The sequence below is a fragment of the Mustela erminea genome, chromosome 3 (assembly GCF_009829155.1).
Source record: "Mustela erminea isolate mMusErm1 chromosome 3, mMusErm1.Pri, whole genome shotgun sequence".
Classification (NCBI taxonomy): domain Eukaryota; kingdom Metazoa; phylum Chordata; class Mammalia; order Carnivora; family Mustelidae; genus Mustela; species Mustela erminea.
In genome coordinates, this window is record NC_045616.1 from 30,722,063 (window position 1) to 30,736,081 (window position 14,019).

A 14,019-nucleotide genomic window follows, 5' to 3' on the forward strand; every position below is an offset into this window, starting at 1 on the left:
TCAAGGAGTCTTTGCTTTATTTATTTATTTTTTAAAAATATTTTATTTATTTATTTGACAGAGATCACAAGTAGGCAGAGAGGCAGGCAGAGAGAGAGGAGGAAGCAGGCTCCCAGTGGAGCAGAGAGCCCGATGTGGGGCTCGATCCCAGGACCTTTGGGATCATGACCCGAGCCGAAGGCAGAGGCTTTAACCACTGAGCCACCCAGGCGCCCCAAGGAGTCTTTGCTTTGTAGACTTAAAAGGATAAAATGCAGTACGTAGAATTAGCATTGCCAAGTCTTTGGTGCCTGTGTTGCTCTCACCTCTCTAGCTCTAGTCCTGTGTCCTCTTCCCTACCCCCATCCACTAAGAGGGCTTCATAAAAAACCACAGACACAGAAGAGAAGCTTGGGTTGCGGGGGCCTGCACCCTATTCAAACTTGGAGATTTGGAATTCCAGAAACCGCAAGAGTTCTGTGCATATGGTATATTCTGGAATTTGAACTCAACCGTAGGCGAGGTCTGCTTTATATTAGCATCTTTCCTAGCATAGCTCTATCCTTCTGTGTACTCTATTAAGGTATTTCTGGGGAAATCACTTAACGTATGGGGCATGGCTGATCTTTTTTTAAAAGTTTTTTTTTCCTTAAAAAGTACATGAATAACGGTGTTTTTGTCCCAAAAATGCAGTGGGAGAAAGAAATGCATGTTTTTTCAGAAGGTTTCAAAGAACAGATCATGTAAAGCACTAGTCTGAATGGATATGAAGATACTCTTACCATCTGGAATTTATTAGGAAAAAAAGAACACATATTCAGTGAAACTGTAACAGTCCATATTTCAAGTTATCAATTCCTTAAGGCTCCCCAGCTCCCGTGTTGAAGTGAGCGTCTACTACACCCCGTATAAGCTCCAGATTGGCTTGCTGGGACTTGTCCGAGGCTTAATGCACACTGGGCATGTGAAATGACTAGAGAAAAGTCACCTTAACCTTGTTGCTTTACAAGGACACTCTCCAGCTCTGTGAGTCCACAGGAAATGATTTGAGATGTTCCCACTTTTTCTTTGTGAGCATGAATCTGTTGCTCAAAAGAATGTAAAATCTGGAATGAGGCAGGTTAACTTTGTAATTTTGAAAAAGAATGCCGAGACAGGAGGCAATTTCTGAATAATTTTAGTTTCTTTTGAGGTGTGAATTGAAAGGGCGAACCAATGCCATACGTTAGGCATATCTGCCTCAGGAGAAACCGCTTTAAAGCTAGAAAGGGAGGTTAGATCTCTTTCATTGCGATTGGAGGGGAGAGTTCTCTGTACCTTTTTCACCCTGTTATTGTGGGAGAGGGGGAGCTCTTCCTTGATGTATCAATCGTTTAAAATACCCGGTTCCGGGGTGCCTGGGTGGCTCAGTCATGAAGCATCTGCCTTCTGCTCAGGTCATGATCCCGGGGTCCTGGGAATCAAGCCCCGCATCGGGGTCCTTGCTTAATGTGGAACCTGCTTCTCCCTCTGCCACTCCCCCTGCTTGTGTTCCTTGTCTCACTGTCAAATAAATAAAATCTTTAAAAAAAAAATGACTGCACTCTTTAAAAAAAATTAAATAAATATATACCCAGTTCCAATGCAGTCATTTTGTGGCTAGCTCTGGCCCTTGTGGGTGTGTCAGTGCCCTAGTTCTTAGGCCAAAGTGTAGCAGGGAACTGAAGCCCGCAGATCCCCCGCTCCTGTAGATGCACTCGCTATCGCTGTTTGGTTTTTGTGTTTTTGTTTTTGTTTTTGAAACCCAGCAAACCCCAGAAAGCGTACGTCGAGGGGCCTGTGCGTCCCTGGAAATAACCTCCGTGTTCCTTTGGCACATAAAGAGAAGTGTCCTCCATAATTACTCTGTGTGTTGACTCACCTTGTTTGGCCCCCAGCTCATCTGCTGGCGTAAAATGAGAGAAGCGTCAGACTGGAATGAATTTCCAGAGGCTGTAGACTGATCCCCCCAGGCTGTGCTGCACCCACACCAGCCCTGAGAGAGGAGGCTCGCCCCCTGTCTTGAAAGGGTTTCCCGGAGCGGAATTCCACAGCCACTGGGGCACCTGCCAAGAAGCTTCCATTCACGGGAGACCTTGGGAGCAAACCCGGGTCCTTGTGCCAAAACGTAAACTCATCGTGTCGGGCTGTATATGCTGGGGACTCTCCGTGGGAGAACGCCTCCTAGGCCTGTCAGCTCATGCCCATTTGCCTTCATCCTTCTTGCCTCAGAGCTAAATAAGCCCATTTCACATTGGTGATAGTTTCCGGGGAGCCCAGAACTAAGCTCAGAATTTTTTTTATAAAATGATGCCCGGGACCGAGATGGATGGGAAGATGATCTCGCAGGGTCTTTTGATGTGTCATCCTGTTGATCCGTCTCCGGACAGTGTTTGCATCTGAAGGACGATAACCCCAGCACAGTTTTATAATTAGCATTCCAGAATTGGGGCTGCACAGAGCAAGGCATTCCAGCCTCTAAGGAAATTGCGTCTAAATATCAGGCAAAATCTTGCTCACCTTCTCCCCTCCCTTCCCGTGTTGAGTCCTATGCCCGGTGATGGACAGCGTCCATTTCTTTAGCCGTGAAGCTCAGCTTTAATAGTTGGAGTAAATTCTGGATTTTGTAATGTTGAAACTTCGCTGCTCGATTTAGGCTTTCCTTGGACATTTTTGTCTAGGTTGAAAATGTTTCATTCTTCAACAGCCTAGGAATCTTTAATACTTTTTCTGCTCAGTGCCTTTCTGCTCCCAAGAAACAAAAAAAGGGGACTTTAGGGAATTTTTGTCGGCATTCTAGTACCTGTCTACAAGGAGGTAGGAGGGCAAAGGGTATTGGGGAGGGGGTAGACCATGCAGGAAAGTCAGAGGTCAGGAATCCTCCTGTTTGGGTATGGCGTGTTTGACCTAATGATCAGGCAGGCTTCTTGGGTTTGGGAAAACAGGCACTTTGTCCCCTGTAAGCATAGGAGGAATTCAGTTTGCAAGTGAACCTATGTGATGGGACGAAAGCAGTGCCCTATCCAAAACACGTGATGAAGGAACAGCTTACTTCTGGGAGGCCCTGTGGTAAAATAAAACCTCCCCACCTCCTAGGCAACCAGATAGTTGGTCTCTGTCCACATCATTCAGCTAAGTCCAGAAACATGCTTGGGTATGTTGCGAGCCGTGCCTTCTTCCCTGCAGGCTCCTTCCTTTCGAAAAAGTCAGAGACAACTCACAATGCCCAGAAGAACATTTCTTTCATCAGCCCTCTGGTATGGCCTCCTCTTTATCCTTTCTGCTGCTTGGCTCCCACGTGGTTAGAGAAGCCCCAGGACAGCAGAAGGGCAGAGATGAGCACTGCTTCAGGAGAGCTCACGTTGCCCTTAGCTCCCCTGCCTGTGGCCGGCAGGGTCTGCCACCATCCCCGCTATACTTTATTCATTTCAGCGTGAGTCCGGGAACAGAGGGGCCAGGAAAGGGGAGTAAACCCATAAGAGAGAAAATCTTCGAGGTGTCAGTGATGAAAAGTGTTCCTTGTAGGTTAGAGCAGGCGGGGAGGGGGAAAGGGAAACTTTGTTGATTAATGCTAAACTGTGATGTACCTGTTGGAATTCCCATTGTGTTGTGGTTTCTAGAGGCAAAGCAGGAGGGCAGGGTGCCTTTGAAGGACAAGGGCTCCTTACAGGAAAGGAACAGGAATGCTGTCAAGCTCGACTCAAACCACAGTGTTTGATTCTAGTCTGTGGCTCACTTGCTTGTGTCCTAGCATTTCAGCTGCAGTTCTGACATCTTTGTGATTTGGCAAGGGATTGTGCAACACTCACCGGGCCCCTGCCAGGCGAGCTCTGGCAGATGGGGTGGGGGGCACACCTGCCCCGGGAGGTAAAGGGCTCACTTATATGCACGGGGGTCGTACTGGGTTCGTCTGGCCCTGCCCTTCACCTGCACTGTGGTTCCTCCCTTCCAGTGCTGGGCGAGTACTGGGGAGCTCACCGAAACTCCCTTCTGGTGCCAGTGGCTTTTCCAGTTTGTGCAGCAGAGCTAGAAACCCTCTGGTGCTGGGCACCATCGAACTCTGCAATCTTGACTCCTCCGGTTCTTTCCCTTGGCCCGTGCCGGATCGTGGGATCTGAGAACATGCGATGCCAATACGCATAGCCGGTGATGTGCTATAATGGTAAACGGGGTAGGTCAGCCTGGGAGTTTGGGGTTTCAAGTACTAGGAAAACTGTGCCCCTGATTGTTATCTGCATAATGAAGTAATAATAGCTCCCATCTTGTCGGTGAGAATTCAGTGCAACCCATATAAGGCCATTGGCATGGTCTCTGGCTTATAGGAAGTGTGCTGGCCAGATTTCATCGGGAGTGCTGGGCTTGGTCTTAGGTAGTACTTATCAAAAGGAACATTGACATGCTGGAGAGAGCACTGAGGGATAGAGGATCGGTCTAGAGATTTGATGATGGGGAGGGGTTGTTTACGATATGGTGAATTACCCAGAGAGGCAGAAGTATAGAAGAGAGTACTACAGTAAACATACTCTTTTGCATAAGCCCTTTTAAGTATATTTACACGTAGAAAAATGTCTCACAGATACCTGTGAGTGGTACAATCTCTAGGTGGTGGGGTTAAAGATAATGTAAATTCTTTGATCCAAATTTTTAAGTTTTCTCAATTTATCCATGTAATAAATACCGTCTGGACCATCACAGGGCAGGCTCCGTTCCTCTTGTGCGTTGGTTGGCTGTATCCCCGGAATCTTGACTCATCTGCCTTCTGGGAATTCATAGTCTCATGGGGGAAATGGGTCAGCAAAAAACCTATACGTTACATTGTCTGGTAGTAACAAGTGTTCCAAGAAATAAAGAGGAGTAAAAGGTGGGTGTGGGGTAAGGGAGAGGGAAGACTTGTTCCAGGGGGCTGTTGGGGATGGTGGGAAGCAATCTGAATGACCTGAGAGAATGAAATCGTGATTGCCAGGTTAATTGTTATATACATTTCTTTATTTTATTGACAACATAGTATATTATTATGCATATCGTGCAATTCATTCAACTAATTTTTTTTTCTACCATCATGAACAGATCTTTGTGCACATCCCTGTCCACAGTGCCTTGTGTCTTCTTAACATTCAGATCTATTTTCATGAAAGTTAATTTTGGGGTCACTGTATATGTCCCGCTGGGTTCTTGATCATCTCTTACCTTGTGATACGAGGAGTCAGGGTGTCGGGGGTGGGCAGGGAACACAAACGAGGGTGGGTGCGAGGCTAGTCCAGTTGCTGGGCTGTTGAGGACTCGTGTGTTTACGTGCTCTCCTGCAGGGGCAGCCACGGCATGGAAGCCGTGGATTCTGTGGCACAAGCTCAGAGACTGAGGATACATTCCTGTGATTAATGTGCTCTAGGCCTCAGTGTGATGAGTCATTCTGACTGCTTAATCAGGGTTTGGGAAAACAGGAAGACACAATAGTTACCATCATTGTTTGCAAAGGCTCAATTTTATCTTCACGCTTTTTAGCCAGCTCAACACATGACATGATGATCACGATAATTAAGGTGATGAGGGTCATTGTGGCTCATGTTCTGCCAGGCGGCACTGTGGTCAAGTGATTTACCTGTAGTGTGTTCATTTAATCTTTACAGCTCTGTATGGTTGGATATGGTTCCCATTTTACAGGGTGAATAAACTGAGGTTTGGAACATTTTAACAGTTTACCGAAGGCTGAACCTGGTGTACTCAAGTCTGGGGTTTGGTTTGTTTTTGTTTTGTGTTAAGCCTATGCCTTTCATTACGAAACAGTTTTTTGGCCATTTTTCTCTCTCTCCCATTTTCTTCCTTTTCAGGGAACAAGGTAATCCTGGTTGGGGCTAGTATGGGCTGGGTTAGGTGATTTGGAAAGGAGAGGAGATTCAGACCTTTTCTCTTTCGCTGAATGCACTGTTTTCTGAACAATCAGCAGGACCCCTGATGGGAGAGAATATTGGAGCCGATTTGAAATGTGTGTCTCCGGCTCTTTCCTGTTTGCTTAGGATTAGATGTACTAGGGAGTATAAAATGGTCCGTCAGTCAGTAGCCCATGGTGAGGAGGGAGAAGTCTGTGCCTTCTGCTTGTGCCTTCACTGAAATGAGAACTTGTTTATGACATCAAACCCTCGAAAGGGATTATCTTTAAATGTAATGCATATTTTAAAGTGATTTTAATAGTTGAGGAGGCATTTAAAAATGACCATCATGGGGCACCTGGGTGGCTCAGCCGGTTAAGCCTCTGCCTTCCGCTCAGATCATGATCCCAGGGTCCTAGGATGGAGCCCCGAGTCAGGCTCTCTGCTCAGCGGGGAGCCTGCTTCCCCGCACCACCCCCTCCCCCACCACCTGCCTCTCCACCTACCTGTGATCTCCATCTGTCAAATAAATAAATAAAATCTTTAGAAATAAATAAATAAATATGACCATCTTGAATATTTCAGTGGTCAGCATCTTAGCTGTCTCCTGTGCTCTAATGAATAAAGTCTGAAAGCACATGCCTTGCATCTGGGGTACTTACAAATTTCACATGTGTGTATGTGTGTGTTAATACATGCATATGTGTATAAGTATCTGTGTATGTATCCACACAAACACTCCTAAATCTTCCATTGTTTCCCCACGAAAAAGCACTTTTTCATCCAGTGAAAAGCAGTATCCTTCCAAAGCAATCCCAACTATTGCTGTAAACGTACCTTGTCCTCTGCTGATTTGCAGAGTTTACTGACTATTTCACCATTAAAGGTACTTGGTTTCCCTAGAACAGGGAATTCGATACCTGCTAAATTGGATTAATATAAAAATTTATGAACAATGCAGGCCTTATCAGGGAACTCTTTTCCTCCTGTTCATATAATTCTCTGTGGGAGTCTCTGCCTCAGGGATCACATTAGTATTTAGCACACGCTGAAATATTCATGTCCTCTGATTAGCGGGATTTAATTGTTACACCTTCATCTCCTTCACGGTGTGTCATTAAGATGCAACACACCTTGAAATTTAAGTGGGTGCTACCAGTTTATTGCAGTGTCTTTATTTTGTCAGTGTTTTCTTTCCAAACATCCTTGTATATGCATGTAATTTTGGTTTCCCTTGAAAACAACACTACAAAAAGTAAGAATTGGTCTGCAATAAATACTAAGCGACTTACTCTTACCAGCAACCATTGCACTATATTTATATAATAAATTAAAAAATAAAAGCATTAAGATTTTTAAAAAATTGGGCGCCTGGGTGGCTCAGTGGGTTAAGCCGCTGCCTTCGGCTCAGGTCATGATCTCAGGGTCCTGGGATCGAGTCCCGCATCAGGCTTTCTGCTCAGCAGGAAGCCTGCTTCCTTCTCTCTCTCTCTCTGCCTGCCTCTCAGTGTACTTGTGATTTCTCTCTGTCAAATAAATAAATAAAATCTTTAAAAAAAAAAAAAAAGATTTTTAAAAAATTTATCATTTGTTTCCCACCAAAGATCTCCTCATATTACTGAACCAAACTAGTAGTATGGAAGCACAGAAACAGAAACATCATTTCTCAAGTAGAACATGTTCAGTTGCTCAAGTGGTCGTGATATTTACAGACTGACCAAGTGATGTTGGTAGAGCATGACCACATGTGCCATCTCACATGAACTTGACATGAACTTGATAGGGCATGCCTACACCCGCCATGTTGTGATTCCTTGTAGACCCGGCATGGTTCTTCTCCAGTGTCTCCTCCTGGGTCTGTACCTGATTTTGTCACCAGTTTTCATCCAAATCCACTGGGGGATGGGGAGATTCTGCTTTTGTTTCTTGGCCAGGAATCGCTGGGTCCTAAAAGTCGTGAGAAGACTCAGTGAGGAACAGTCAACCACACACGCCATGATAGTGGGAAAGAGGAGAGAGCTCAGTTTTTTGTTGTTGTTGTTGTTGTTGTTGTTTTGAAGATCAGTTTAAACTAAACTTTCTTCCCATGTTCAGTTTTTTAGCTTTTCCCCTACACCGCAGTATTTTCCTCTTTACCTTTTTGGGTGTGGAAATCACTGGAGATTAATTTTTCTCTGATAACTTCCTGGGTCTGATATCAGCTGAGTTGTCTAATGTTTCTCAGTGTTGGAAGTTTTAAAGAATGAATTAATGCCCTTTTCCCATGCTAATGTTGCAATTCTGCTCTACCTTTTAAAAAAGAACCCTCTGTTGGAGACCTCATCTTCTCAACAGTTTCGTGGGGATCTGGGAGGATCTCAGAAGGGCTTTGATAGTCCGTTGCAAAGCATGAGGCATGATGGGCTCTGGAATTAGACCGGGGCTTTCATTCTGGCTCTGCCACTTCCTAGTTTGACAAGGTGCCAAACTTCGAAGCCTCAATTTTGACCTCTTTAAACTGGGGTTAACAACGGTGCATACTTGATAGGGCTATGTGAAGAATGATGGAGAAAGTGCATGTTAACATGCTTAACGTAGCAACTTGCACATAGTAAGTACCCACATGTTAGCTAATATTATTTCCAGTAAAAATTATGATATGACTTATTTTTACAGGAGCTTACGTTCCTGGAGGGGGTGGGATTGAGGATCCTCTTCAAAGCTGGGATGGCCAGTCTTAGACACCTCCACCTTTTTTTTTTTTTTAAGATTTTATTTATTTATTTGACAGACAGAGATCACAAGTAGGCAGAGAGGCAGGCAGCGAGAGAGAGCGAGAGAGAAAGAGGGATGAAGCAGGCTCCCTGCTGAGCAGAAAGCCCCATGCGGGGCTCCATCCCAGGACCTTGGGATCATGACCTGAGCCGAAGGCAGAGGCTTTAACCCACTGAGCCACCCAGGCGCCCCAGACCCCTCCACTTTTTGAGCGCCATATCCCTGACCACTTATTTGAGGCAGAGAAAGAGGGACTTAAGTGTGGTTGCCTCCATGGTCTGCACCCGGGCCCTGCTTTTGACTGGGTCCCGTCTCCTGTGTCAAGCACCCTTGGATGGGGTCGGTTTTTCTTGTAAGAGTGCTGTTCTCACGCCACCACGTTGAAGAGGACTTAAATGCCATTTTCAACAACTGAATTTCAGCAGAGGTTTAAAAAGTAACCTGGGCCACTGATCTCTCAATGAAATTATCAGGTAAAATGAAAGACAAAAGGCTGATGCTTTCTGAGTTGATGTAGGGCAGCAAAAATTGATTTGCATGCGGTGAGCAATCCTGCAGATGATATTTAATGAGTTTTACGTTTCAAGGCCGTGAGCAACCTTTCTCAAAGTTACTACACAGCAGGTGCCCCTAGCTGGAGTTCTGGCAAGAAATAGGAATGTTTCAGCCCTGGAAGCCACTGAACAGGCCCAACTGTGTCCATTTGGAAGGGAACACGACCCTTTTGCCAGGGATTTTGTTCTTTGTGTGTCTGAATTAGAGCATCCGGGATGTGGGGAGTCTTGGAGTGGAAGCTGAATGAGGCTGCTATGTTGTGTGCAGATGTCTCCTGCTATTTCCAAGGCCGGGACTCGGATATGCACACTTTTTCACTACCCGGGAGCTCCTGGATTGCCATATGGGAGAGTGGGAAGCCTCAGGACGGGGAATGAGGAAATCTGGATTTGATGAGCCTTGTTTCTCTGGGTCTGTTTCATTTCTTTACAGTGAGGGAATTGGACTAGATAGTCTCAATTCCCCTCACCAGCAGGAAGATTATGTGTGATTCTGAGTGCTCTGTCAGTTTCTAGGAGAAAGATCTTTGCTGATCAATTTTATGTATCATGAAGCTTCCTCATATGGTGGGCTCTAGCAGCTCCTTTCTGGGACTAGTGGGCAAATAAAGTACGCAAAGCTCCAGACCTCAGGGTGGGGCCTGTGCAGGCGAATGTGCCGGGAATACACGCTTATAGGTTTAAACCAGAAGAATCTTAGCGACCATCTGGTACAAATCCTTCTCAGAAGGATGAAAGAGCACAGGAAGTTAAAGAGATTTCCCCCAGACTCAGAGCTGAGCTGACTACCAGCCCCAAGTGTTATCACTGCTGCCAGAGGGCTCCCCCTGCTCCTCCCATCCATGGAGATCCTGACCCTGCTTCTCCCCCGTCCCTGTCCCTGCCACAGCATGCATTTGATCTCTAACCTCACATCCACCTGCCCAGGTCTGTGCACATGCACACACATATGCATCCCACAAGCAAGAGGGAAGAGTGGTGAAGTCTGCATTAGCAGCTCTGCTATGTTTTATCAGTTTTCTGCCCCTGGCTGATTTCCTGCCCTGCTCTATGCCTGGGTTTCTTCATTTGCAGGAAGGAGGTAGTAATACCCGTCTCAGAGCATTGTGGTGAGGATTAAATGAGATACTGCATGAAATTAACTTAGCCCAAGCCCCAGTTCCCATTAAACATTCAGCAGATGGTAGCTATTAACATTATGCTTTCTATTGTTACTATCAAGTTGTCTGGAATTTTCAGAATATTCCTAGACATTGGCATTGGGGTTTTGGCACCGCCTTTCTTCTGCAGGACTCTGCCGCTGATCCAGTCTGGTAATATAGAGAAAACAGTGCAGAACCCGTCAAGAAGGTGTGTGTTCAGGAAAGTCGTGCTTGTTTCTTGCTCTTCCATGAAGAAAACAGCTCACTCCCTGAAAGAAGTTGGCACTACCTATCGTCACCTCTCAAACCTGAGCAGAAACTGGGTGTACCTTGTATTTGGACGGCATGCATCTCTGTTAGGACAGATTGGTAATTCCTCTCATCACACGGTGGGAAGGAAGTAGAGGTACCCTGGCAGCAAATGACTGCCAGAGCAAGTAAGAAAGAGAGTAAGCACGGTTCGCCCTGGACGAGCTTATCTGCCGCTAACGTGGGGAAGGCCAGCTCTGCCATCACACCATTTGTGCCCGCATGGTGCCTGTTTCTGATTGGAGATTCTGGGAGTGAATCCATTCCCCTGTCTTAAGTGTGACTGTGGAAGCCTTTGGCCCCTTTGAAGACATTGCTATTCCAGAGCAGACTGAAGTTCCAGAGAGACGAGTTGGAATGGTGGGCTTAGAATTTGGCAGCCTAGGTTCAGGCCCTAGATGCCCTTCACAACCACCATCTTGGGGTAAAGTACTTGCCCGTCTGCTGACGGGGAATTCTAGCTTCCTGTAGGCCACGGGGCTGGCGTGGAATGGTGGGTGCAATGGGCTGATGCAGGGGAGAGTGCGATGCAGACTGGACGGTGTGGGCACGTGTTCATTGTCGTTGCCACTGGTAGCAAGATGGAGAAGCCCTTTATAGCCGGAAATACACCGTGGTGTCTGGGGCACTCATCTGAGTCACTGGGCTGCTGGCTTAAAAGGCATCTCAGGAAGTGTGAAGCCCTTTGTCTCGTGGCTCAGGTGTACTGGGAGAAACATCTGTCCATGTAGCCCAGGAGAGGCCGTCCCAAAGGCACTGCTGGCTTCTCACCCAGGCCCCTGACAGCTGGACCCCTTATCTGTCCCCCTTATCTGTCCCAGACTGAGTGAGCCTGTTCTGACAGACAGTTGAACAGTGAAATATTAGTGAGTAGTGTTTCATCCAAAAATAACAACCATTTTGACAGCCACCTTGCAGTCAAAATTCCAGGTGGTTTAGTATCATTTGGACACACACTGTAAAATGAATGTGAGGCCAGTCTCCAAGCAGCTTGGGGACTTTGTGCCTCTGATCTCCAGAGTGATCAGGTAAGTATGGATTTATGGCCTTCATGCACGAGACCCACATTTGTTTAGGAAGTGTCACCGTCCCATCCCAACCTTGCTTAGGCCTTGGGTGAAAATTGCACAGAGATGTAAGAGCCTTGGCAGTCAGCCCTTTAAGATAAACCTTAGGACGTCAGCATAATCAGACGGACCAGCTCTGGTCTCCCACTTCCGTGCTGATACCCACCAGGAAGGAAGCTGTTCTGAGACAGGACTGGCTTGCTCACTCGCTTGAATGTCCCACTCACTAGCTCTGATGGGGCTTCTTCTAAGAAGGCTGTTGACTTGAATCTCGTTGACTTAAGCCTTGACTGGGAAAGAGAACGTGGGCTTTTGTTGAATGCTACCCGGGTTCCAGACACCTGGCGAGTTATAGTATCGGCGTGGTTTCATTTATCTCTGTAGCAGCCTGTGACAAAGTGATTAAATTAGCCATCTAAAGACCAGTCTCCTGCAAGTGGCTTAAATGAGATTTGAAGCCAGGCATATATGATTCTTTACAAAGTAGGGTTGGATCAACTTCATTTACCAGAGTACCTCAACATAAGAGTGGCCTATACAGTGGAGGTCTGTTGCTGGCTATTCTGTTCCAGGAGTCTGACGCCAACAGTCCAAAGCTGGCAGGGTGACTCTACAAACTTGCTAGGGCTCGGGCAAGTTTTGACCCTTTAGAGTGTGGAGCTCACCTTTATGAAGGAGAGTGGCTGCTTGAGTTCCAGACATCACATAATGTACCAAGCAGCAAGGATGGAGGAAGAGAAAAGGGGAATGACTTCTTTTGGATGTTTTCCTAGAACTCCCATATAGTATTTCTACTTACATCTCATTGGCCAGAACTTGGTCTCCAGCTGCAGAGGGAGAGCTAGGAACTGGGACGGTTCCGCCGAGCAGCAGGGCTATGACCGGCTAAAAACTGGGCTCTTGTCGCAGAGCACGAAGAGAAAAACGAGTTGGAGGGGCGCCTGGGTGGCTCAGTGGGTTAAATGTCTGCCTTTGACTCAGGTCATGATCCCAGGATCAAGACCTACAGGAGGCTCCCTGCTCAGTAGGGAGCCTGCTTCTCCTTCTGCCAGCTGCTCCCCTGCATGTGCTCTCTCTCTCTGTCAAATAAACAAATAAATAAAATCTTTAAAAAAAATAAATAAATGAGTTAAAGAGGATGCTGGCACAGACTCCAAGCATCATATATACTTTTTCTCTTTGGTTAGTGAAACATCTTCTTTTCATGGTTCTTTATGGGTCATATGTCTGAAGTTCTGGCTCAAGTCAGAGACCATTTCCAAAACGAGGAAATAAGTAAAGAGATCTCAAAAATGGGTATACAGGGCGCCTGGGTGGCTCAGTGGTTAAAGCCTCTGCCTTCGGCTCAGGTAATGATCTCAGGGTCCTGGGATTGAGTCCTGCATGGGGGGGGGTCTCTGCTCAGCAGGGAGCCTGCCTCCTCCTCCTGTCTCTCTCTGCCTGCCTCTCTGCCTACTTGTGATCTGTCTGTCCAAAAAAAAAAAAAATCTTAAAAAAAAAAATCTTAAAAAAAAAAATGGGTATACATATAATTTTCCTGTTACAGATATTTAACCATATTAGTTGCTTTGGTAAGTTTCTCTTTTCAGATTTAAGTTTACTGTTACTCTTGTTAAAAATTTACCCCAGGGGCACCTGGGTGGCTCAGTGGGTTAAGCCGCTGCCTTCAGCTCGGGTCATGATCCCAGAGTTCTGGGATCGAGTCCCACATCGGGCTCTCTGCTTGGTGGGGAGCCTGCTTCCTCCTCTCTCTCTCTGCCTGCCTCTCTGCCTACATGTAATCTCTCTCTGTCAAATAAAATCTTTAAAAAAAAAAAATTTACCCCAAAGACCTCTGTCCTTATCTTTTAATACTTGCCTTGACAGGGCACAGGGTGTGTCCTAATACTTGGAGTGTTGCGCTCACACTCCCCAGGCTTTGAATTCCCAGGGCTACCACAGGTCTGGCAGAATGAGGGGGAGCGAAACCCACAAAGAAGGGAGGTCAAGCTAACATTTGATTACTGGATTACTAATGGGGGAACTTCTCGTGATCAGTCATCAAGTAGGAAGGGGGTGTGGTCAGCCCCCCTTCCTCAGCAACATGTCTTGTGACTCGCCTGCTTTGCCCACTCTGCTTCTCACCTTCCGATGTTAGTTTCTGCTGAATGTCTGTCAGCAACATACGGGAACATGTGTATATTCTACCCTCCCCCTTTTCTTTGAGTTTTATCTTCTATCAGAAGAGCTAGTGGATAGAGAAAAAGGTGCAGCAAGGAAGGGAAAAGGCCCTTTATAGTTTTGTGCCACAGCCCTATATGTGTAGAAAATAGAGTCACAACTCTTTGTT

At 46.3% G+C, this 14,019-nt stretch overlaps 1 protein-coding gene across 5 annotated transcripts in view; it reads left to right on the plus strand.

The window, feature by feature from the left end:
• MCC (MCC regulator of WNT signaling pathway) overlaps window positions 1-14,019 on the plus strand; it is a 433,623-nt gene that overhangs the window by 304,351 nt on the left and 115,253 nt on the right. Inside the window, exon 1 of one of the 5 annotated variants that reach the window (XM_032335532.1) lies at window positions 3,129-3,254. The exons of 3 other annotated variants lie outside the window; for them this stretch is intronic. In XM_032335532.1, the coding sequence (XP_032191423.1) occupies window positions 3,144-3,254 (111 nt within the window). In that variant the 5' untranslated portion in view covers window positions 3,129-3,143. Of the gene's footprint in view, window positions 1-3,128; window positions 3,255-4,138; window positions 4,160-14,019 lie in introns of those variants that run through there. One more of the 5 variants, XM_032335535.1, reaches the window with a different exon arrangement.